This window comes from Carassius auratus, chromosome 7, assembly GCF_003368295.1.
Source record: "Carassius auratus strain Wakin chromosome 7, ASM336829v1, whole genome shotgun sequence".
In the NCBI taxonomy this organism is placed as follows: Eukaryota; Metazoa; Chordata; class Actinopteri; order Cypriniformes; family Cyprinidae; genus Carassius; species Carassius auratus.
Genome location: NC_039249.1, coordinates 17,660,381 through 17,686,646, shown reverse-complemented (window position 1 = coordinate 17,686,646; position 26,266 = coordinate 17,660,381). Strand labels below are relative to the sequence as shown.

Sequence of the window (26,266 nt, the reverse complement as noted above, 5' to 3'; positions counted from 1 at the left end):
TAACCCACCACTTTCTTTTGGGTACAATGTAGCAAGGGCTGTAAAACCCTGTCCTCATATCAGCTGGAGGGACCGGCTCTATCTCCTCCTTCGCTAGTTGGACTGCGATCTCTTCCCGCAAAACAGGGGCATCGGATGCTTTCACATTAGTGAAGCAGATACCGCTGAACTTGGGGGGACACCGGCGAACTGAATCGCATAGCTGAGGCTGATGGTCCGCATAAGCCAGTGAGAAGAGCTGGGTAGCTTGTACGGCTTAAAAACCATACAAGCGGGACCAGCGGAACCAAAGCCATACTCGCACTCGCAGTGCGCACTGCTCTCTCATCAAGATTTCCAGATTCTCCGCCTGGCCCTCCTCCAGGGGAGGGAGAGGTGCCTTCACCAAAGCAGCTACCTCTCTCTGGGTCACCCGTCCCGGGGGCCCCTTGCTCTTTTGCTCACTACCAGGTGTGACAGGGGCCAGGACGGGAGGGGCAGCCTGCCTGCACCCAGCTCTATGGCACTACTTGGAGGCTGCTGCAGATGCGGCGCGGGAGCGAGGTGGATGCAGGGGGCTGCCCTCTGCAATGAGCAGGCTGGGGCACTGCAGCCGGTGGACGGGCGGAGGCAGCAGCTGCGCGTTGGGGCAGGATGTGTCGGACCGCCTCAGTCTGCTTCTGTGCAACCAAGAACCACATGCGTCGACATCGCACGACCCAGGGAAACCTTTGTCGCTCGGAGCGCAAGGTGAGTTCCTTTAGAACTTTTGGGTCGTGAGCACCCTTGTGCAGGTCCTTCAGTGCTTTAGCCTGGTGCACCTGCAGTAATGCCATGGCGTGTAAGGCAGAAGCAGCTTCCCCGCAAGCCACATAGGCACTGCCAGTCAGACCAGGCGAGTGCCTACAGGCCCGGGAAGGAAGCACCGGGTCTCCATGCCAGGAGGAGACGGACTTAGGACACAATTGCATAGCTACCGCACGCTTCACCGACAGGATTCCCGAATACCCCTTCGCTGCACCGCCATCAAGGGTGATGAGGGAGGAGGAGCCCACTGGCCAGTTTCTGGCAGTAAAAGGTGCCGTCCACGACTTTGTGAGCTCATCATGCACTTCCGGAAAGAAAGGCACTGGGGTGGGGCTGCTAGACATTTTATATGTCTTTTTTGAATGCTCAATCGTCTCTGGGAAGAATGGTCTAATTGGTCGAGGCCCAGAGGGACTAATTGGCAGCTTTCCTGTGAGTTTGTATATTTTCTAAAAACCTTGGGCACCCACAGTCAAGCCATCAGTCACTTACCCTTTACAGAGACAGGAATACTATTTAATGGCAGAAGTAAATAATGGCCTCTGTGAATGTCCCATGAATTGTACTGTTAGTTAAAATATTCCTGCATTCTTCATTTAAATAATTTAACTTGTCAACTTCTTCCTTTGAGAAAAGCTTTTTCATTAAGCCAGAAATATTGCAGTGGACAGGAAGTGGTGAAATAAGGGCGATGAAAATTTCCGGCACATACTGTAGCATGTCCTCAAAACACACTGGTGGAAATAAAAATTCTGTCATATTACACTGTATGTATTTGATTTAAATTTAATATGATTCCCCTTGATAGTAAAATGTTTTCAGATACTGTACTCTACTTTATGGATGATCTGAGTGTGTAATTATCATTCAGTGGAGGACAGATCACAGAGGATCAATAGCTGGCTGCTCAACAAGAACAAATAAATCAAAACTGAAATGCTCTTTAAAAAATGTGTTTAGGCAAATTTTTCTGGCATTTTTCCAGCATTATTAGAGATCTGAATTGACGTGCCATAAATAACTGTTGTGTTATCTGACTGGAAGCCAACTCATGTCCATATTATGGTATTTGTTGAATGTTGGGGGAAAGTAAAGATTAATACTAACAGTTGCTGGCTCATAAATTGTAACATTTTCAGTATTTTTTAAAACTCACTTTTAAAGGGGTCATATGATGTTTTTTAAAGATAATTATTTCGTGTCATTTGGAATAACAGATTATGTTGACATGCTTTAATGTTAAAAAACATATTATTTTTCAAATACTGCACATCATTGTAGGTCCCCTATGTCCCACCTTTTTACATTGTTGGTCCCCTATGTCCCTCCTTCCGACAAGTGCAGTCTGCTCTGATTGGCCAGCTGACCCAGTGCATTGTGATTGGCCAAACATCGCAAGCACTCTTTGGAAATGTAATGCCCCTTTCCATAATCATGAGCCTCATCTTTCAAAATAAATGTAATGACAGTTAATAATGTCTTTAGTTTTTCCATCAGTTCAAGCCGAAAGAGGAACAGAGTCACGTGACAGACACAGTGATGAAGCTCGTATGTGTTTGCAGTACACAAGCCACGGATGGTTAAGACAGCTGACTCCACTGTGTGACCCTGTCTCTCTCTCTATATCTCTCTCTCTCTCTCTCACACACACACACACACACACACACACAAACACAACGCACAAAACTCAGCATTTGAACAGTCAGTAGCAAATACTTTAATAACAAAACAGACTTACAGTAGCTGATTCAGAAGCACCAGATTGTCGTAGCAAAGTCAGAATTACCTTTGCTCCTAGGTTCACGAAATGGTCATCCATAAAATGCGTTGCTGTAATCTTAAAGATGCCTTAATGCATCTACGGGTGATATGGCTGCTTCAACACTAACTGTGTGCAGTTACTGAAGCCACACATTCTTTCTTTGTGTGAACATTTGGGCAGCATAACGCAAATACTTGCTCATAGTAATGTAGAGATGTGGGGGCCGTGTTTGAATGAGCTGTTTTAGGGGTGTGTGGCAGAGTCTTAACTTTGATCAAGAATATCTTTTTGGATTTGAGACTTTAGTCTTTGCAACTTTAAAGATCTTCTTCATGCACTAAGAGCTTGTATCACTAAAAAGAAAAAGGAGAAATTTAAATCGCATCATATGACCTATTTAAAAGTACTGTAAAAATACAGCATATATATAAAAAGAAGAACTAACTGCTCTGACAGCAACACAATTTTATTTGAATTAAATTGTTACTGAATAAAGCTTTTATTGATGTCCACACAATGCTTTCAGAGTTCAAGTCCTTGATAATCACATATAGAGTTACTTAGAAACTACTGTCAAGTACATATTCACAGTAGTCAATGTTGGTGTAATCTTCTATCTCAAGTATAATTCAAGCATACAGTAGAAGAATATGATGTGACAATAAAATACACCCACTCAAATGCTGCCTGGTGCTCTTAAACACTTCCTAGTCTCACAGAGCCAGACTTTTGACTACCGGTGTAAAGTCTGGTCCACTTAACAGCTTATTCTAGCCAAGAACCACCCACTAAAGATGAGAACAAACCATCTGACTGTTACAACAGGCAAATAATCAGAGCTGGTTTCATTTACACATGACATTTAAGGAAAAGCGAATCTGAAACTGATTAAAACAACAATAATAGACTGGCAAGCACAAGCGGCTGATAATAGCGCAGCAGTCTCCGTGAATGTCTGTACAGACACTGCCAAAGAAATTAGCAGGAAATCTGTATAGTGCGAAAACACTGATTACTCAGTGAACAGTGACTTAGATGCAGTTCTAGGTTATTTGCCAATAAATACCTACTAAATAAAACTTCTGCCATTCTAGTGATTTGTTCCTTCTCAAAGTGCTCAATCTAGCCCCAAATACCTTGTAAACAGCAGTCAAATAACTTTACTCTATTATGTGTGTACAATAGGCATCTGTCAGTTCATAACTAGCACTTCCTTTCACCACCAACACTAGATGCTTATTTTAAGCATCTAAATAGTATGTTCCCTGACACCTTCATACACCTTAAAGAGGAAGTTCTTCCAAACATCATCATGTCGTTGTAAATCATAATTGTTATAAGACTAGCCTTCATCTTCAAAAACACAAGTGAAGATATTTCTAATGAAGTCCTAAGGGATTTCTGACCCTCCTCTGACCCAAAACTTAGACATTTCAAAAGGTACATTAAGTGAGCATAAAAGGCTATCCATACACTGTTAATAAAGTCGTTTAACCAAAGTCTTTTGGATATGATACAATAGGATGAACAGATTTAATGTAATTTTTATTTTATTTTATTTATTTTACATAAAAACGTAGATCACTGCACATGTTTAAAGCACATCTAATATCTTAACCATTATTGCTTGACGCAGTTTATTTGTGTGTGTTTTTTTTCCGAAGCTGTACTGAAGTCTTATGGGCTACACATTTTATTATTTGGGGGAAATAACATTTTAAGGGCTCAATGACAAACTACAGAGAATAAAAAGCACTGAATCTGTCAAAATTTCAATGCTCTGACTGTTTATGCACTGTCTATTAAATTAATTCTCAGACTGTTCCACCTCATTCTGAATGATCTTAACAGTCCACTAGAGCTCAATGTTTTCTCTACCAACTTGTGTCTTTCTGGGGGGTTTCTTTCTTTCTTTCTTTCTTTCTGTTCAGCTGCAGGCTGTTCTAACTCATGCCAAAATACAGGGTCCACCACCAACTTCCTGTCTCCTGACTGCTCTGCATTGTCAGCTGAGAAATCTTCTCTGAATGTCTGCAGGTAGCATGAGCAGGTGTTGTGTTGGTAAATCTATTGCATCTAAGTGGCATGGAAATGATATGGACACCTAATCAGTATTATGAAAACCACATCTTGTTTTTATCTATTGTTTAAGTAATAATCTGAGTACATCAACTATCATATGTAAAATTAAATATCTGTCCATTAATATGTAAGATTACGGATACATTACCCAGATTTTACATTTCTTCAGCACCAAATAAAAATGAATTTAACACAAAGTTTGTCTTAAAGCAGGATATCAGTAAATTCATTCTTACCACTAAAGTGTAACATTACAGTTTGTGCAGTGGGACCTTCTTTTGATCCATAAACAAAATCCTCTCGCTCAACATCATGTTCTCTTCAGTTAGGCATTTTAAATCCCTCCTAAATCATATTTACTCTCATAATTACATTAATTTTAAGTTACAATTTAATAAAGAGATCGATAAAAGAGCAAGTCAATCAGCCAGTAAAACAAAAAATATCTGTTAATTTTTTAATTCTGTGAGTATTATTATAATTTAAATCGCGTTTTGATTGATCTATTGTCTGTATTTTTATAAATGCTGCATTAAATGAATTTCATGGCTCTGTATAGGTCATTATACATTAAAATCTGTGACATTTTCATTGGAAAGTTTTATAGGGCTATAAAAATAACCTGAGAATAACCATTAGGGAACATTCTCTATAAGGTATTTTCAGGTTATTATAAAAATAACCATCCTGCAACGTTCTTGGAACGTTATTTTATGGTTACAAGAAATATAACCTAAAAAGAATGTTTCCCTAATGTTAGTATTTGGTTCCCCCCCCAAAAAAAAAAACGGGAACCAAAAACTAATGTTAGGGGAACGTTATGTGTTTGCTGGGCATCACCCGCGTCCAGGGTGTCTGCGGGTCCTTAAAAATTATTAAATAACGTTTTCATAATGAAATGCCTTAAAAAGTCATAAAATGTCATAAATTCAGATTCGATGGGTCTTAAATATTTTTGGTCACATTACCACTCAAATATCTGGTCTGACGGACCTAAAATGACTGACAGGGCGAAGATGTTTTTTTCTCCCCCGTAAGTTACTGCATCATCAGAGAGAATCGCAATGTTCTCAATAATAATAATAATAACCTAGGTCAATCTACAGCTAATAAGCCTTCTAGCTATAGCAGCTATTTTTTTTTTTTGCCTGTCTGGACAAATATCCTCATTAAAACATAAGTGTATAATAATAATAATAATTACCAGCAAGGCATCGAAACATGATAATTCTTCTTTTTTTATTAGCCTTCAATGTAAACAAAGATTGTTAATGAATAGTATATTTCCGGTATCAAGGACGCGCTGTTGAGGCTCATTCTGTTTGTCTCTTAGTGAGAGATTTCAAAACAAATGCGCATAACATCACATATAAAAAAAAGTCAGAAGAAACACATTGAGGTAACAATTCAAAATGTTTAGTTTATTCATAGGTTAATGAATCAAACATTTATGATTCAGTTCAATTGCAATGACTTACTTATTAACAGTGACTTCCTGCCAGCTACTGGTGGTTTAAATTTCACATAGTAACTTTATTTTATATAAATAATAATAAATAAAAAAATCAGTATTCTATGTTTTATCATTTATCATCATTTTAATCTTACCTGGGGCCCCTACTTCATCTTGGTTCGCCTCTGCTGGTGAGATGAGGTGAGCAAACTTCAAAAGGTATAAAGATAATGGCAGCAGGATCAAGCACGTTCAATCTAAAGATTAATTTTATGTCTCTGTTTAAAAGAGTGGATAAGCAGTCCATCCACCAAAAATAAATCTTGTCACTCCAAATCATTCTCAAGAGAACAGATTGTGCAACAACACAAAGCAAAGGATGGAGAAAGAAACTGAGGGGAGATAAAAGTCCCCTGGCAGTCCTTGGGATATTTCCCTCATATGTCCTAAGGTTTGATAGCACTCCCAGAGTACTTGGGTTTTCACTCTTCGCTGCATTTGTTTAATTGAAGTGAATGACTTTTAAATGGTTCTTATCTTGTTTGAGCTTTAAATGCATTCCACATGAAGAGAAAATTGCAACCTGGTCTCGTGGCATAAATGTACCTGGGTGCACTTTTTAGCGAGATGCGAAATATGTACCAATATGTACATATGTTGCAGTTTCCAAAATATATGAACACTAGAGGCAGTAAAACTTTCGTTAAATAAAGCATAATTTAGCACAATTATTTGAAGAATATCATGTTATGACTTCAAAACAATATTAATATGCTGGGAGATTTGAAAACTGATGCTTTTGAATGTTAGCATTCAGCTTCATATCTATGAGTTTTCATATGCGGTAGGTTTGTTTGGTAGTTCACGAAGTAAGGAGACATACTTAAGGGGCAAGGAGCTCCGGTTTGATTCCCATGTAACCACATTTCGACAAAGCAGTTCAAATCTGCATATAAGTAAGCTCAAATGGCACGGGTGCATCAACAAATGCATTTTATATCAGATTTGCATTTGTTAACATTATTGGGTAGGGTTTGGTTTTGTGCAGAGCATATTTCCAACACAATAGAGCCTTAACTTTTAGCGAAAGTCACCAGATATTTCAATTCTGAACCACCGCAATACATAACAGAAGCAATATAATAAAATTACAGCAATACGTACCCATTTCAACGTAATAAAAATGTGCCAGGGTTCACTATTTGAACCACTGTTTTAGCGCCACTCAGTGGACATTTCTCTTTGAAACTGCCGCAAAACGTTCAGTAAGGTGCGTAAAAAAGGGTGAAGTGCACATAAGTACGGTAGGTATTTTTATGAGACCAGGTTGGAAAATTGTCATACATCTAAATGCAGCTCTGAACAAATGAAAGAAATGCTTACTGTAATAATAAAATCTCCATACTCATCGTGAAGAAGGAGGCGGGAACCGGCGCACAATCAAAAATCACTTTAATTATTCAAAATAAACACAAAACGGCGCACCAGCCCCTCACGGACGACTGGTGCGCATAAATAAAAAGCAAACACATAAAATAATGTCCCAGGCCTGGTCCTCTCTCGTCCTTCACTATAGTCGCTCCAGTTTTATATCCTTCCATCTCCTACATGGGACTCGATACCAGCGGTGGGGCGCAGGTGCAGCTCATCTTCAATCACTACACCTGGCCTCACTCCTCGTTCCCATGCCTCTCGGCCCCGCCACACTTACATATTTAACTTTTCATCACAAAAGCCATCAAGTAAGTTTTTGGAAAGTAGTAATGGGTTGAAAGTCACATGTCTCATGAGTTTCTATTTCAAATCTGAAGTAGATAACATTAGTAGATAAAATTAGATTGCTGCAACCCATTTTTCTGAGACTACTAAAAAAAAAATTGTGCTGGGAAACGATTACATTTTTTTAAGCATGATTATTCGCATTATTATCTGCAATTGATCGCATTGTTATGCACAAAACAAATAATGCATTCAAAAGTAGTGTATTGTGCACTTTTTTCATTTAGAAGTAGGCCTACTGCTATATGAACAAAAGTGTAATAACATTTGGTTTGCAAAATCTTTAAACAAATAAGGTGCTTTTTACAGCAGTGTTCCTTTTACATAGTAGCAGTTAAATATTTATTGTAGCCTAAATCTCAACCTATAACATTAATGTAATCAAATTAAATATAAAACAAGCCATTTGTCACTGCCAGGACATTAACGTTTTTATAGAAAGTCCAGAGTCCAGAGCCTCGATCATAACATTATAACAGGCACCTTCCTATTAGAGACCTGCATGGTCGCGGGACCCATCACAGTAGAGTGCGGTGCGGGACAAAACTTGATGGACGGGTAGAGACTCGTGTGTGCGGGAGAATAATTAGGGTGTGCACAAACTAGGAAATTTTAACCATACTGGAGTGCGTTTGACCCCCAAAGCCTGGTTCGTTGGACTAGTGTGATTGTTCGGTTTAGCAGTCACTGACTCAGTTGAAAGAGGTGGGCAAGAGTGCAGTTCCGTTCTATATAGATCAGTGAGTGTTAGCGCTAACCAGGGTGCGATTTGCCGGGGGGAATGCCTGGGATTTCCCCCATTCTGGTCAATGTATCCCTGCCTCTGCTTAATTATTTTTATCCTCGGTGGGGATAAATTTATCCCCCCCTCAAAGTGATCAGTGCTACTACAATAGTGGCGAGACGGATCACAAAACTTATCACGGATCCGTGGTTTGATTAAAGTCAATTTTTATTTTAAAATACGCTACTTTGCCTGGCTCTGATATAGCTGCTGCGCAGCCTCCCTGTGTTCACCACTCTGCAGACTTGCTCAATGTCCCGCCCACAGCGCTATCTGATTGGTTACACCACACAAGTAATAGCCTATCAACACTTGCGAGACAGTTGAAGCCGGTCCGCTGAGCAGTGGAGTTGCTAATTTGGTGGCTTTGTCACTAGATTTAGCAACTTTTTTTTCCAAAAAAGTGACTAGCGACAAATCTAGTGACTTTTTGGGCAATCATTATTTAGTCTCTGAAACTCTCTGGTGCTGCCGTACGAGTGCGAGGTCTCTCTTTCCCAGCGTGAACCTCTCTCTCTGCTTCTGCTGTATTCAGCGAGCGTAAAGAGGAACAGCAACAAAAAAAAAAAGATATTCTGTTGCTTCTTACTCTATTTTACAAGCAAGTATAGCCGACATCAGTCACAGCACAGCCACTGACTTTATGGTATGTGTAACGGAGTTTAAATAATTCTGTTAAATTCATGCATTAATTGGGGGAAACTCGACATTGGCTGGCTGTTGAGTCACTCGCATTTGTGTGCGTTATATTGTGGGTGGAGTTACGTAATTACCAGCAGAGTCTCACATCTCTCACTGCTGGTAAGTCGCATCAATAAGCGCTGCGTCATAAACGGAGTTTATATTATTTTCAAGTGCAAGATTGGACTTTAATATTACACACAAGTTTACCTCATTTGCCTGTCTGTCAGTAGAGTCAAAATGTGTTAATTGCGATGATTAAATGTGATGCGTGTGTATGTTAACCTGCCTGTGAACTCCGTATCTGTTGATTTCATTTAAGATTTCTGAGCAACGTTGATGCTTTGATAGCCTACACTAACCAGCTTTTGGTCGTGTTTGTCCCAGGTATGTTTTATATTCACATTTGTCATGTTCTGTGTAAAAATATAAGCCGAATTAAGTGTTGGCATTAACACGTGCCATATGCTCACATGTGCTTAACAGAGTAACGGCGCCATTTTAGTTGTTCCTTCTCTGCATTTCATTTATACAAAAATATGCAAAATGATGGTTACTTAAGGTTATAGTTTCTCTGTATTTATGTGAAGTAATGAGAACGGAGACAATTTATTTTATTTCTTTTAATGTGTTTTATTTTGAATTTTATTCCACTATATGTTCACGATCACTCTGTAAAAATGTAGTGATTTGGTGTGATTTGGTCCACACACACAACCAGTCACATATGTGTATTTGATTTCATTAGTGCAGATTAATGTTTGAGAGCTGGTTATGTAATCTTAATGGACCATTTTCAGTCATTATAATATTCATTCCATTGTCTGACAAAAGTAACATTAAAATATAGTAATAAAAACAGTTTTATTGAGAGTTAAATTAAATGGCTACATTAAATTGCAGTATGTGAGCATAGGGAGGCAATACAATACGACGCACTTATGTCATAAATATGCTAATTAGTGTATGACGTCATCTAGTTCATGTTCTCATGATTTATTTTTATAATAAATAAATCATCTGCTTTTTTCACAAATCGCACCCTGGCGCTAACCATGCCGGAGTGCAGATCTTCTGATAAGTGCTGCATGATTGCGTGAATATTTCTGAGCGGCAAAAGCGATAGATCTGTAAAACAATATATTGTGAGAGGGATGTGTGTTGCCACATCCCATACGACTCATAATATTAAACCACAAAGTTAACAAAACGATTCATTCCACTGTGTTTAGCGCTTCTCTGCTGTCTTCTTGTGTTATCGGAAACTTCCTATTTCCAACTTATAAATCATGATTACAAGCTCGTTGCTTTCTTTTCTGTTAAAAATACAGTGGACAGTGACTATATTTAGTCATTAAATATAACACTGCATAGATTTTCAATTATAAAACAATAAACAGAATATTTGTATACATTGTATAAGTTATTTATTTGAGCACTAGAAAAATACAATAAGAATATTTTTTGAGTAATAAAAAGAAATAAGGATAAAAAGAATTTGCTATGTATGCCAAGTATCCTACATCCTGAGATTGCTAGAAATACAGAATTCACACTAATAGCTGCTGATACAGTCAGTAAGCACATGCTGATGGCTGGTAATACAGATGGTAATCATACAGATGCGCCCTATAGTCAATAATCACACTCTATTCATATAGACTGCATTCACACTGATAACTATCATACACATAGTACTCAGTACCATTACAGATGGTAAACATGCAGATACAGCCACATTCCCCACAAAACACACACACACATATATATTAGGGGTGTAACGGTTCACCAAATTCAAGGTTCGGTTCGATACGATACACTGGTGTCACGGTCCGGTTCAGTACGGTTCGGTATGTTTTAGATACAGCAAAATGACAAAATTGGCAGATAAATTTCCTTGATTTTTAAAAAAAAAATTATTTATTAAAACTAACAAAGTATGTTTTTTTTTTAAAGAACTAGTTAATTACAGACCAATCTCGCATCTTCCTTTTCTGTCCAAGATACTAGAAAAGGTAGTATCCTCACAATTATATTCCTTCTTAGAGTAAAAGGGTATCTGTGATGATTTCCACAGATCTAGACCGTATCATAGTACTGAGACTGCTCTAATTAGAGTTAAAAATAGCAATTTTCATTTCATTGTGTTTTTGTTAGCAATGGTTACCTCCAAAGAAACACGTGCACCCATTATCACTTTGCATTAAGATGGCCTCACATGCAAGGAAATTGCTACAAGGAATATTGCACCTGAAAGAACCATTTACTGGATCTTGAAGAACTTAAAGGAGAGAGGTTTGAATGCAGTGAAGAAGTCTTCAGGACTTTCCAGAGTGTCCAGCAAGTGCCAGGACCATCTCCTCCTGAGGAGTCAGCTACAAAATCAGCACATCTGGGAAATTGATTGATTGGAGAAGAAAAGGTAAATGCTACCATGAGTCCTGTGAGATGCCAACAGTGAAGCATCCTGAGACCATCCATGTGTCGGGTTTCTTTTCAACGAGGGGAGTGGGCTAATTCTTCACAAAAACAATGCCATGAAAAAAGAATGGTATCAAACATCCTGCAAGAGTGACTTCTTCCAATGATCCATGAGCAATTTGGTGATGATACGTGCATTTTCCAGCATGATGGAGCACCATGTCACAAAGCAAATGTGATAAAGAAGTGGCTTGAAGATCATTACATTGACATTTTGGATCCATGGCCATGCAACTCCCCGGATCTCAATCCCATAGAGAACTTGTGGTAAGTCCTCAAAAGGCAAGTGAACAAGCAGAAGCCCATAAATTGTGATCAACTCCAAAAACTAATAAGGCAAGAATGGATTGCCATCAGTCTGGATTTCGGACAGAAGCTAATATCTAGTATGCCAGAGTGAACTGAAGAGGTTATGAAGAACAAGTGTCAACACTGTAAATAATGACAAATTATACATTTTTGCCAATACATTTTTTTAAACATTATATGCTTGTCATTGTTTTTCAGTATACCATAGAAACATGAGCTTCTCAAAACTTTTGAGGGCTTCGGATGTCCAGGACAGAGACTTGGGCTTATCTCGGAACATGGAAGTTAGAGAAGCGGTGATGAGACTGAAGGGATGAAGTTGGAGAATCCCAAAAAGCTTTGAGTTCTTTATGAATGCCTTGGATCTTATTGTCATCCATTTAGATACCCTGGGGACTGATCCAATATCTGAGGAACATGATGGTGGTGTGGTGGAACACGCACTTCTCCAACTTGAGGTAGAGGTGATGTTTCCTCAGATGCTGAAGGACCTGCTCCATATGCTGATGATGTTCTGCCTGATTCTGGGAGTATATGAAGATGTCTTCGATTTACACTATCACCATCACAAAGTGATGAAGGAACTCCTGGAACACCTTGTTCATAAATCCTTGTAAAACAGAAGGTGAGTTGGATAATCCAAATGGCATAACAAGATATTCATAGTGTCCGGTGGGTGTGATGAATGCAATCTTCCAGTTGTAAAAATGATACAAACTCTATTGGTATTCCAATTAACCCTCTTGGCCTAAAGTTGTTTTTTGGGCCCTGAATAAGTTTTGGTATGCCCTGACATCTGTTTTTTTTTTTTTTTTTTCAGTATATTAAACAAATATTAATGGCTAAATTCTGAAAACACTGTATTCAGCACAAACTGGGCTACGATAATATAAGAGCAGCATGAATGTACATGTTTGTGTTTTCGAGAAAACAATGTTCATGTGTGGTTAGTGAAAAACAAAAAAAATTAATCACTGAAATAAGGCGATAAAACACATACAGAATATTTGTTCACAAAACTTTTGAGAAATGGATGTGGTAGACTAGAGTTTTTGTTACAAAATGATTTCAAAATTATCCTGTTCACAGAAAACAACATATTGTTTTAACATTTGTAAAACATGTTTTGTGATAGAATGCCCTTCTGCAAGTGAGTGGCAATGGCCATGAATATTTTGTGATTCACACCTGAGAGAGAAAGGTCCTCCCATAATGGGCCACCGGCGATGCCATGGGGGGGGGTCTTGGGGGGTCTCAAGACCCTGCCAAAAGACGCCTATTCCCCCCATTTGACCCCCCACCTTCTTCCTGATTAAAAAATATATATATCCGGGATAAAATAAAACAAAAAATTCTTCAAACTACGCAGAACAATAATTAATAATTTATACGACATTTATTTGTACACTGAACCGAGAACCGTTCTGTCAAACGCATTCCAATTCGAGAACCGATTTGCTGATGATACTTCGCATGCGTGATTCAGCGTGAAGCAGACTGACCCACAGTGCGTCTGAACCGAACTGTTTTTTTTTGGTGATTGATTCTGAACTGATTCTGTTCTAATGATATAAGCGCGGGTAAACCGAAGGCTTGAATGAAGGGCAATCATCGCCAATGACATCAAGTTGAGCGCAAAAGAACAGGTGAACCGTTTTTTTTTTTTCAACAGTTTTTTTTTTTGATCAAACTGTCTGAAAACCGATTCGCCGAAAAGAACCGAGCTTCCCATCACTACTGGTGATATGAAAACTGATGCAACCGGTTATTGATTGGAGAACGAGTCAATCTTTTGTTCGTTATCTGGCTCGGCTCGCTGTTCATCTTCAGTTCTCTTTTCACAGCAGTTCAGTCAGTGTACTGTTTAAGTAAATTAATTACTCCAGGATATTGGTTTGTTTTAACTCAGAGGGAGTGTCAGCCACGTTAAAAAAGTTTAAGCCTTAACAGCTTAAGTCATTTGTGGATAAATGCTTATTGGAGACGCAAACTGTTTCAAACAATTCAGTTCGTTTGGCGAACTGGTTCAAGAAGATCCGGTGATTCGTTCGCGAACTGAATATCACTACGCGCTCACAACAGACCCAGAAGAGAAGACAATTCTGAATAAAGTCATAATTTTTGCTATTTTTGGAACAAAATGTATTTTCGATGCTTCAACAAATTCTAACTGACCCTCTGATGTCACATGGACTACTTTGATGATGTTTTTCTTACCTTTCTGGACATGGACAGTATACCGTACATACACTTTCAATGGAGGGACAAAAATCTCTCCGGACTAAATCTAAAATATCTTAAATTGTGTTCCGAAGATGAACGAAGGTCTTACGGGTTTGGAACGACATGAGGATGAGTCATTAATGACATAATTTTCATTTTTGGGTGAACTAACACTTTAAAGTTTGAGCATATTGTTTGCAAACTGCAATTGATTAATCAATTAAAAGCAAAGTAAGTTAGTTGATATGCTGTGTTGTTTTTGTTGTTTAGTAACAGTAATATGCAGTTATTAGCCGTGTCCACTGTATTTTTTGTTGGTTTTCATGAGATCCCCTTTGAAATGACCAGGACCCCCTATTGCAACCCCAATCAAAATTGTCTGAAGCCGCAACTGTAATGGGCCATCAATATGAATGTGACTGAGGCAGGTAAGAATGAGTGTGAGCAGAGTAAAATAATGTGGGTTTTTAATTATTGTTTGTATTTAATTTACAACACAGTATAATAAAACCAGGGGCGTAGCTGGGTTTAGAGGGCAGGTTGTACCAGTGGGCCCTGTTTGAAAGTGTTCAATTTGTACAGATGTTTGTTCTGTTTATTTGTTTGTGCTATTTACAAAGTGTTTAAGTTTTTTCAAGTTTGTAAGTGTCCAGGTATAGAAACCAAATAATTAAATGTAAAATAGCACTGTAAAATTAAATATACAGTCAAACCAAAATTTGTTCAGACACCTTCAACATTTCTCACATTATCAATTTATTGGCTATAGTTCAGAAAATGGTAATAAAATATTACAAGAACTCAGAGTTAAAATGTCAGAACAAATTCATCTTGATAATATCAGATAACGTTGATAGAAAGATATGTAATGGATTACAATCAAACAAAACTTCAGAACTTTAATTTTGTAAAGTCTATGGTGTGAAAAGGTTGCAATAGCAGTTCTAGAAAAAAAACACATAAGCAAAACATGGTCAGGTCAAAGTGTCTGAATAAATTTAGGTCCCAAATTCCAAAATCTGCTTTCACACTCAGTATCGAACCCAGGTGCGTTTGCAGTTACCTTACGTCATTGCAAACGCACACGGAAAACGCATTTAGAACACAACGCGACTGAGCATAGTTGTAATTTTTTTTGTTATTTTGGTGCTATCATGCACAGTATAATATATATATATATATATATATATATATATATATATATATATATATTTTTTTTTTTGTTTTTTTTTTTTTTTTGTTTTTTTTTTGTTTTTTTTTTGTTTGTTTTTTTATTTAATTTTAATTAATTTAATTTTGACTTTTAGGAGTGTGTGGAATCAACCTCCTGTGTTGAGGAAACTGATATCGACAGTGTTACGCATGAGTGGGATACTTTACTTCCTGAACAAGTGCGCACCAGAGTCCGTGTTGTTTGCACATTCACATGAACCGCGCCACAGCTCGGGAGCAACCGAATTCAGACCACCTTCCCCAGGTAGTCTTGGGTTCCGTACCCCAGTGCAAACCAGGGTCCAATGACAGCATTCACATTAGCGATTTTTCATGCGAACCGTGCCCCATTCTGCACTAAACTGCCAGTGTGAAAGCCCCCATACAAAATGTGAAGGGCAGGGGGTCTTCTAGGAGAGGTTTGGGAACCACTGACCTAAACACTAAATAAATAAACCTTCATATTAACCTTTTCTCCCTAAAATAAAATTTTCTACATACACCTTTTTCTTCCATCATAATCTACATGTTTTGCAACATTTATATGTTGTGCAGACTTTTAAAGAGAATATGTTTGATAAAGACACATGTATAAAGAAAATGAATCCTAACACAATATCATTTAAAGCCATAAAATAAAAGACAGCCACACAGAGGGTAGCAGAGTTGACAGCTTGGAAGAGACTTAGCTTTTGCAGTTTTAATGAGAACAATTTATTTCAAATGGTGAAAGTGCAAAATGTAATCTTTTAATGACTCACCGTTGATGCAGACTTCATACGACTGACATACCTCATTTTCAAATAGACAACCTGTGGGGGAAAAAAAACTTCATCATTGGAATGCAAAGCCACTGAAATGGCTGAGGGAATTCATAAAAGCGGTTTGTATGGCTCATCAAGTTCCTGCTGATCAATATCTGGAATGCAGCTCGATGCAACCCCATTTAAGACAGACTTCTAATTAGCAGAAATTCAATTTGAGAAGTAAACAAGGTTTGAAATATCCTTATTTTTAATAAATACGCTTTTGTTCAACACTGGATGGCTATCACTTTTAAGTGATGCAACAGCTATATACTGTGGCTATACAGCAATAATAATAAAAAAAATATTTAACTTCTCGCATCTCTGGGTAACACACAGTTGAGCCCATTGCTGAATTAATCAGTTGAGTAAATTACTAATTGACTTACTTTTTAATTTCTAAATGATTCACTGTTGTTGACTGAATTGGTTGAGTAAATAGGCTCATTTGAAATGATCTGCACTGAACCGATCACCAGTGAACACAATGACATGCATGTCAGTTAGAAAAATGTCTAAGTTATGTCCAACTTGCTCTGATGTCATGCTGACATGTGCCAAAATACTCGCAATAGGTATCTGTTCCACTTCGAGAGCTCAGAACTGTCCGTCTTGACTGCACTTATTCCTGCCTTGCCTTGCCTTGTCTTTGCCTTTGTGTATTTTGGATTTTGGACTGTTTATCTGGTTTTTATGATTGTTTTGCGGTTAACAAGATAAATGGCAGCCCAAAGTCTCTCCACAAAATGGCTTCCAGCCTGGAAGCTGTTCACAAAATGGCCGCCGCTCCTGAGTCTCGTCCTGTCATGGCCACCATTCCAGAGCCTGCTCACGTCAAGCCTGCCAAAACCGTCACAGCTGATCGTCCAGAGTCTTGTCATGTCATAGCTGTCATCCAGAGCCATGCACACTCAGCAATCCCGAGCCACGCAGACTCAGTGTTCTCAATCAAGACTGTTTGAACGTTCTCAAGCCTGCTGGCCGCTGCTCACTCCCCAGGCACGCACCATCAGTCTTGGAGACAGATGTACTCTCTGTCCTTCCACTTATAAACGCAAAGCCTTTTGCACTCTGCATTGAAAAAATATATGTGACCCCGGACCACCAAAATCGAGCACAGCGTTAGTTCAATCAGGCCACGGAGGTCAGCTGTCAAATTGCTCCATTCACTACCAGTCTCCTATTAGACACGGGACATATATATATGTGGCACTGTGTGCTCAATGGCTCGCAACCCTCCCTCCCATCCCATTATAAGCATGAGCACATTACTGCACACCTTCTGGCTGTCGTCTTCTTTGTTTCAGATCACTAAGGCTTCAAAAATCTTAGCTGGTATGGACTTCACTACGAAGAGACACCCATCTTCATAACCAGGCTACAGGATAGACGTACCACTGCAACATCTACATGATTATCACTGTTTGCTTTAAAGGCTTTATTAAAAGTCTTAATTGTTATGTATTTCTAAACTCATGGTTCCGGGGGGTTAATGTTAAAGCTCTTGTATGTTCAATTATTCTGGGAGCAAGAACCCCCATTAGGAACCATACCACCAAAGATAAATTGTGTTCAATAAACTCAAGTAAACTTGCCAAAGTGGTTCCTGTCTGAACTAGTCTAAAGTCACTGGGGTATATTTCTAGAAATAGCCAAAAAAACATTGTATGGGTCAAAATTATAGAAATTTTATTTTATGCCAAAAAACATTAGGATATTAAGTAACAATTATGTTCCATGAAGATATTTTGTAAATGTCCTACTGTAAATGTCAAAACTAACAAACAGGTGATTTTCTCAATATTTAGATATTTTTGCACAATCAGATTGTAGATTTTTGAATGGTTATTTATTAGGTTTATAAGGTTATTTATTCAGTTTTTAAATGATGTATAAATCTCAATTTTGAGAAATGTACCCTTATGACTGGTTTTGTGGTCCAGGGTCACATATGAACACACTGTTGCACCTCTTTTAAGGCTTATTATGTGGCGTTTATATAAGCGTTTTGATGGGTTGTGTCAAAGAGCTGTAAAAATCGTTACACTCACCAAGTGAATGAATCGTGTTTGTGTTGAACTATTATTAAAAAGCAAAAACTTTTCTTTGATCTATGAACGTTTCCCTTAGTTAGTGTGCTCAATGTCATTTCACAGTCTAAAATGTCTGTCATAGCAAATCAAAACATGCTGTTGTGAATAATTAAGCGAAGCATCTTCTCATAGAATAAGAACATGCAGTCCTATGAATAATTCAACAGACACTGATGCGTCATCGATGTACTATAGTCCACTGCCACATCATAAATTGTGACGTCAACACAAGTGTGGATTTTGTGTGGAAAAAAGTGTGGAAAAAAGCTTAAAATTAACCAGTTTTCTATGATGTGCAACACAAACACCTCTGCTAAAATCTCAGACAAAGTAGTCTGGGGTTTCATGACCTTTTAATAATCCACAGGAGGGTAGACACGTAGGGGTGTAGTAGACCGGACAAACACTAATGCTGAGTTTACACTGCATGATTTTAGCCCAATTTTTTACTAGCCCACAGGTTTCGCGGAATCACTGACATATGCCCGAAATGGAATATGCAGCCAATGAGAGGCCAAAATACAGGCCAGAGGAAAGTTCGGGGAGGAGTTATAGACCAGAATATAAGAATTTTTAATAGATATTTGAACAATTATGTCATACAGAAACAAGCACAAACATTTGCTTGGCCAGCCACAACATCAGCATTAAAACATCAGCATTAAAACACCCAATCCCTGTTCCCTGCAACTCCCTGTGTTTTGTAGTGAAACGTAGATTCGGACTGAACAGAGCTGTAAGTGATTCTTCCTAATGTGAAGTCATGCAATGTGAAACCCCCTGTCGCCGAGCCATCGTGCAATGTGAACACAGCAGCAACTGAATGCTACCCCCAGACAGTCACGCAGTATGAAAACAACACTATCTGATAAACAAGATAAATACAAGATTGCATGATAATGGTTAAATGATCACATACATTTAAATGAAGTGTAGAATTGTTAAAATGTATTCTTTGAAATTGCAAGTCAAAACAGAATGAAATATTATCATATATATATATATATATATATATATATATATATATATATATATATATATATATATATATATTTTATTATTATTCTTGCTACAAATATTCTTATATGGGGGCACATCATTTTTATTCGTATGCTGTCATGCACAAGCATTAAAGGGGGGGTGAAATGCTATTTCATGCATACTGAGTTTAGATGGAGCGGAATTTCCTTATATGGGTCCTGAGGGCACGTTTGCCGGAAGAGCGCGCGCTCCCGTATAGCAGAGCAGAGAGACTGTGTACAGACAATCACTGATCAGAGCGAGAGCGTCGCGAAATGTCACAAAAGGAGTGTGTTTTTGGTTGCCAGGGCAAGACAACCCTGCACAGATTACCAAAGAAAAAACAGCATTAAGGGACCAGTGGACGGAGTTTATTTTTACAGAGCATCAGCGGAGTTGTGCAAGTGTTTTTGTTTGTTCCCTGCATTTCTAAAATGCTTGTTTTACAAACAAAGCCCAGTTTGACGACGGATTTGCGTATCGTTTATTTCTTAAGGATGATGCAATCCCAACGAAAAAGGGCCACGATTGTGTGTTGGAACCACAGGCGGTGAGTAAAACTGCGTAAAATATCTCTGCCTCCTTGTTAGTGCGTCCGCCTCCCATCGGAGACCCGGGTTCGAGACCCGCTCTGAGCGAGTCGTTGCTGCTGCTGCTGCTCTCGTTCAGTTTCAGCCTTCACAGCTGTCACAGCTTCCAAACGCTCTCAACGCAACTGGCGCTCGTGATTCTTTAGCTCCGCCCACACGTCACGCCTCCAGGCGCTCGTGTTTTTCCGGGAAAAATCGGTACAGACTATCTTTCTCTTATGAATATAATAAAACTAAATACTTTTTGGAGTTATGAAGGATGCAGTACTACTCTATAGGTACTCAAGATTAACATGATATTGAGTGAAAACGAGCATTTCACCCCCCCTTTAAATAAAATGATCATGAAAGTAACTTATTTTTTTATTTAAAGGTCCCCTTCTTCGTGATCCCATGTTTTAAACTTTAGTTAGTGTGTAATGTTGTTGTTAGAGTATAAATAATATCTGTAAAATTCTAAAGCTCAAAGTTCAATGCCAAGCGAGATATTTTATTTAATAGAATTCGGCTACAAAAACCGATCCGTTTAGACTACATCCCTCTAGTTCCTGCAGTAATGACGTCACTAAAACAGTTTTTTGACTAACCTCCGCCCACATGAATTCATCTCGGAGTCCAATCATCTTTGTTTGGCCTTCCCAGGGACGCTGTTCTTGGAGATTAATGGTCACAATTTATGTTTAACTCGGTTCCCGAAAATTATAATCCACTTAAAACTATGTGCAGCACATTTTGCTGAGGACAGCTTGCTGAGGACAACTTCCTCAATCAGTTTAATGTCGGATTCGCACAAAGATTATTCTTGAAAGATGGAGCAGTTCCCTCTTTGTCTGGAGAAGGCGTTGTTTATGGACCACAACTGGCAAGTGTATTTTATTATTTAAGTTGGTGCGTTTAACAGTTTCTGTAACTTATTACACAAAGGGCAATGGTTTTTAGCTTTGTTAACTAGATGTTAGGGCTGTGCAAAAAAACAAATGCGATTTCATGCGCATCTCGTCAGTAAAAACGCTCCTGTGATTATGAGTACATCTCCAGCACATGCTCCTGCCCACTTGCTTCTCAAAACTAGTCCAATCACGCGTTTCCAGGTGGGCAGCTTGCTCTAAGCTGCTGTCGAATCACAACACAGGAACCGCTGACCCAATCAGAACTTGTTAAGTATTTCTGAAGGAGGGACTTTATAGAACAAGGAAGTCATCAGCCGTTTTTATGACAGTGAAACAGCGGTATACAGATAGGTGAATTGTGTGAAATATACTGTGTTTTTTTACACGCAAAACATGAACACATGTTATATTGCCAACTGTAAACACAATCAAAACTTCAAAAAAGCGCGAAAAACAGGACCTTTAAATCCTCTGTATCCATGTGTTGCTTGGTGTGAGGAACAGATTCAAATTCAAACCATTCATCGGCGATATGCATCTCCTTCCTCTGTAGCTATAGTAACTATTAATAAATTTGCCGTTAAGAAGTTTTATAACAGGTTTTACGGCAACGACATCAAACGCTCATTGGCTCTCGCGGTTTTATCATAGATTGCGACATGATGTGTTTCCGGTGATGTGTGTTTTGAATAAGAAACACGCCACGTGACTGAGTGGATCGGGATAGTATTTCCAGCCTTTAACAACTTAAATTATGCCCTGCTCCTCGCACTACTATTATATTCTGCAACTGCAATGCATTGTCATTTGGATTATTGTGGTACTGCTCTTTGACACATCTACAATAAATTCTTATGATTAAGTTACATGTGTCTATCTGTTACGTTTCTCTTATAGACTGTATACTTAATACACTCACTCTTTATTTGTAGATTAGTTCTTTCTAAAAATAAATTGAAAAATCAATGCAATACGTTTTTTCTTATTGCACAAATACATGATTTGTGGGTTTTATGTCTGATTTTCTATTCAGTTTAATGTACTTTATTGGCATAGTTTGTGTGTACATTTCATACATTTGTGTGTACACAATGCAATAATAAGACATATTAAGATTCTGTATTCCCAGGCAGCAACATAGTGTTGTCCCAGAACCGGCTCACATCTGGCCAGTGTGAAATCCATGTGGGCCAGATGTGGGCCAATTCTGGGCAGAAACTGCTTGCTGTCTGGGTTGGGTCTGGGCTATATAAGGCTCAGGTGTGGCTCAGATTTTGGACTCTGGTTTACTTAAGGCTGAGAATTGGGACCAATAATAAAATCTGTTTTGGCCCAGTTGAGGGCCAGTTCAGGGTGATTAACTTGCTGAGATTTGGGCTGGTTTATGGCCCATGTGTGGCCCTTGTCTTTAACCCATGTTATAATACATGTTGAAATTAACACAGTCTATAAAGGAACAATACTTTCATTAATCTTACTGTTACAAATGGACTCTTATTTACACAGTCATACTTAAAGATGCATCTTTAAATATATACACAAAGGCTATAGCATACAAAATCTATACATATGGATATTGTATGTGTACTCTCACACTTGAACTGCTTCTATTCTTGAACACTTGATGATTATCTAGTGAAAATAAAAATGCAGCGCTGAGTCTAGAAGAACTCACCGGTATCACACACACCCCGTAGGTGTTGTATTCAGCTCAAGCAGCGGTCTAAAACAGTTTAGTTAATCACCAAATGGACACAAGTTTAATTCAAGAATTAACAATGCGGCATAGATGAGTGTGAAGTTCGGTGTTTAAAAAAACATATAGAGCATATAAAGAAGCATATAGACTAGATTAGAGCTAGAGGAAGACACATTTTTTTTGAAAATGCACAATACACAATTCAATGTGTACATCAACAATGATTCAGGACAAATACAATGTATTTTAATGGAAAACTATGTGAATGGTGAGGCAGGATTTTCTGTCAGCTGCGTTTAAATCTACGTCTGAAGTTTCTCGCACTGTTCAGCATGCAGTATCATGTGTCTAAACAAATAGCATGTGCTGTCAGTGATTTCAACCACTAGAGGCCATTTTTCTACTATATAAGACCCTTCCTGGCCCATCCAGCAATGGACGCAACCCGGAAAACTATCGGCATGGATTTTTGCCGATAACCGATAGTTCCAGCAATCAGCTATCAGTGCTGATTAATCTGCAAAACCTATACATCGGTCAATCTCTAGTGGATGCATAAAGGAAATAACAAAAGTTCATGTAATTATTGTGGACATCAGCTCTAGAGAGATGAGGCAGGATTAGATGTGAAAACACACATCTGCTGAGGCTGAACCAACCAGAACCCAAACTGTGACACAAAACAGTTTGCCGTTTCCATGGAGACGAGACTGAAAGAGAGCTCTTAGGTGACAAGAGGAAAGATTACAGAGCTTTGTACATGTGACAGTGTGTGTGTGTGTGTGTGTGTGTGTGTGTGTGCACACGGCCAAGGGACTCTTAAGCAGCTGTCCTTTGATGAAGCACAAGGGAAAGACAAATGTCCCTGAAAGGAATAGAGAGAGAGCGAGAATCAGAGCTCTCATTTTGCCTTTTCCTTTTTCATTACCACATACATTACGTCGTTCACAGTAGAAAAATGTTTCATTTTTTCTCCTTTTTCAAGCCTCTGAGATCACTTTATAACCCACACATTTGCTTTATTGTCTCTGTCTTTCTCTGTCCCTGTCTGTATGCCCTTACAGCTGTCATCACTGTCATAATCCATAAAGATCCAAAAAGAATCAACAAACTAGAGTCAACAAAATACAAGTCTGCAAAAGACCTCATATCTACTCAGAAAATCTTGCTAAAAGACATTAGCCATGCAGCGGAGTGCTGATATTGGCATGCTGATTCAGAAAGCCAGCTGTAATAAATGGCCTGTCAATGGCAGAAGGAGGGTCAACTGAAGATTCTGTCTCTATTAAACATGAAGACAGTCCCACACTAAACTCTGCTCTACACACTGTTTAAAGCTCTGTAATTACTCCTGGGCACTCAAGTCTTATCAAACCACTCTGCCTCTTTTATTAAAGCTTGTCAGAATTCTCATCAGCATTCCATATTAATTACCCCCGTTTCTCACTTTGACGTCTGTCTGGATAAAACGCATTCTGCCTGCCGCTAGCTCCTAAATCAGGTCGACAAAACAATTTGTTATCTCCGAAGAGATTCTGTGCACCCTGACCAGCCTGTGCTTGTTGACTCCTGAGGTTGATTAAAAGGAAACATAATTAAAGAGTAATAGCTGAAGTCTACTTTTTCACTGTAGGATAGACAAGAGGCTCCAGTGGCACAGCACACTAAAGAGAAACACTTCAGCGATGGATTACCATGGTTCAGTCTAAATAAAACACTTGTTTTAAGATCATTGTTAGCAACACTGTATAATGAGAAAACAATATATGAGATAATTGTTTTTGTGAATATTATTAATATATTAACCCAGACAAAATGATCATATTATTAAAACATAATTAAAGCTTAAAAAATGTTAATTATCCAGACCATTACAAATCAATAGGCCTAGAATAATATTTTTGCAATATTAATATTGAACCCCTAGGTAATCTTTACTGGTCGATATATTGGTCCCCCTTGGTAAAAATGCATTCCGGGCCCACTTTGATTGTGTGGAAGTAGTGCTGAAGTCCAAGTTCATTTTAAATATCTTGCTTTTAAAGATTATTCAGAGATGATAAAATACTCATCAATATTGATATTAAAACACATTTTAGACCTAATATTAAGAAATGAGCTTTGTGCACAAGTAGTATTCCAAGCAAAGTTTAATTATAATTTTTATATCAGTAAGTATATATTTCCTTAGGGGAATAACAAGTATGGTCAATCAAAATAAGTATGCAATAGCAGAATGATGGTAATGGTTGTTTTCACCAGGAATTCCTTTGTTAAAAAAATATTTACAAAATATTTTTAAATAATGCAAACTTTGGCTTCAACAAAGGCATATGCCATCGATTAACAACTTTGCAGCTCGCAGAGCAACACTATATCACAGATTACATTTTGTGCTTGTGTCTGATGAAAATTTCCTTCTTACTCTGAGCCACAGGAAACACACCAGGTGCTGAACACTTCTGACTCTTCACCTCTCCCACAGCAAGATGCCTTGACTGAAGCCTACAGGCTGACATCTTTATGAGGAATCCATTTTAACCCTCCCAGCACTCACACAGTGCCTCATTTCCCCAGAGGTTTGTCTGTGAGGATGCACAACAACAGCAGTGAATGCGAAACCCCATTCTATAGTGATTACAGCAAAACTGCAGACCTGTGTACTTAGCGATGATGGAGTGCATTGTTTTTTTTCAGGCTGGGAAATTTATACTCACTTACAAACCCAATTCCAAAAAAGTTGGGACACAAATTTTACACATTTCATAAACTTATATTTTATTCACAATATAATATAGATAACATATCAAATGTTGAGAGTGAGACATTTTGAAATGTCATGCCAAATATTGGCTCATTTTGTATTTCATTAGAGCTACACATTCCAAAAAAGTTGGGACAGGTAGCAATAAGAGGTCGGAAAAGTTAAATGTACATATAAGGAACAGCTGGAGGACCAATTTGCAACTTATTAGGTCAATTGGCAACATGATTGGGTTTAAAAAGAGCCTCTCAGAGTGACAGTGTCTCTCAGAAGTCAAGACGTGCAGAGGATCAACAATTCGCCCAATGCTGCGGCGAAAAATAATGACGCAATATCAGAAAAGAGTTTCTCACAGAAAAATTGCAAAGAGTTTGAAGTTATCATCATCTACAGTACATAATATCATTCAAAGATTCAGAGAATCTGGAACAATCTCTGTGCGTAAGGTTCAAGGCCGGAAAACCATACTGGATGACAGTGATCTTAAGGCCCTAGTGAGGAAATCACAACATGGGCTCAGGAATACTTCCAGAAAACATTGTCGGTGAACACAATCCACCGTGCCATTCGCCGTTGCCAGCTAAAACTCAATAGGTCAAAAAAGAATCCATATCTAAACATGATCCAGAAGCGCAGGCATTTTCTCTGGGCCAAGGCTCATTTAAAATGGACTGTGGCAAAGTGGAAAACTGTTATCAGTGCTCAGTTAAGAAGACTGCATCTCTGATGGTTTGGGGTTGCATTAGTGCGTGTGGCATGGGCAGCTTACACATCTGGAAAGGCACCATCAATGCTGAAAGGTATATCCAAGTTCTAGAACAACATATGCTCCCATCCAGATGTTGTCTCTTT

The 26,266-nt window shown here is 38.4% G+C and overlaps 1 protein-coding gene across 1 annotated transcript in view; it reads right to left on the bottom strand.

Annotated features, from left to right (window-relative positions):
* The window catches only part of LOC113106141 (receptor-type tyrosine-protein phosphatase N2), a 205,298-nt gene that overhangs the window by 159,237 nt on the left and 19,795 nt on the right, over positions 1–26,266 (bottom strand). The window contains 1 exon segment of the mRNA XM_074559920.1: positions 16,314–16,364. Within this exon segment, the coding sequence (XP_074416021.1) occupies positions 16,314–16,364 (51 nt within the window).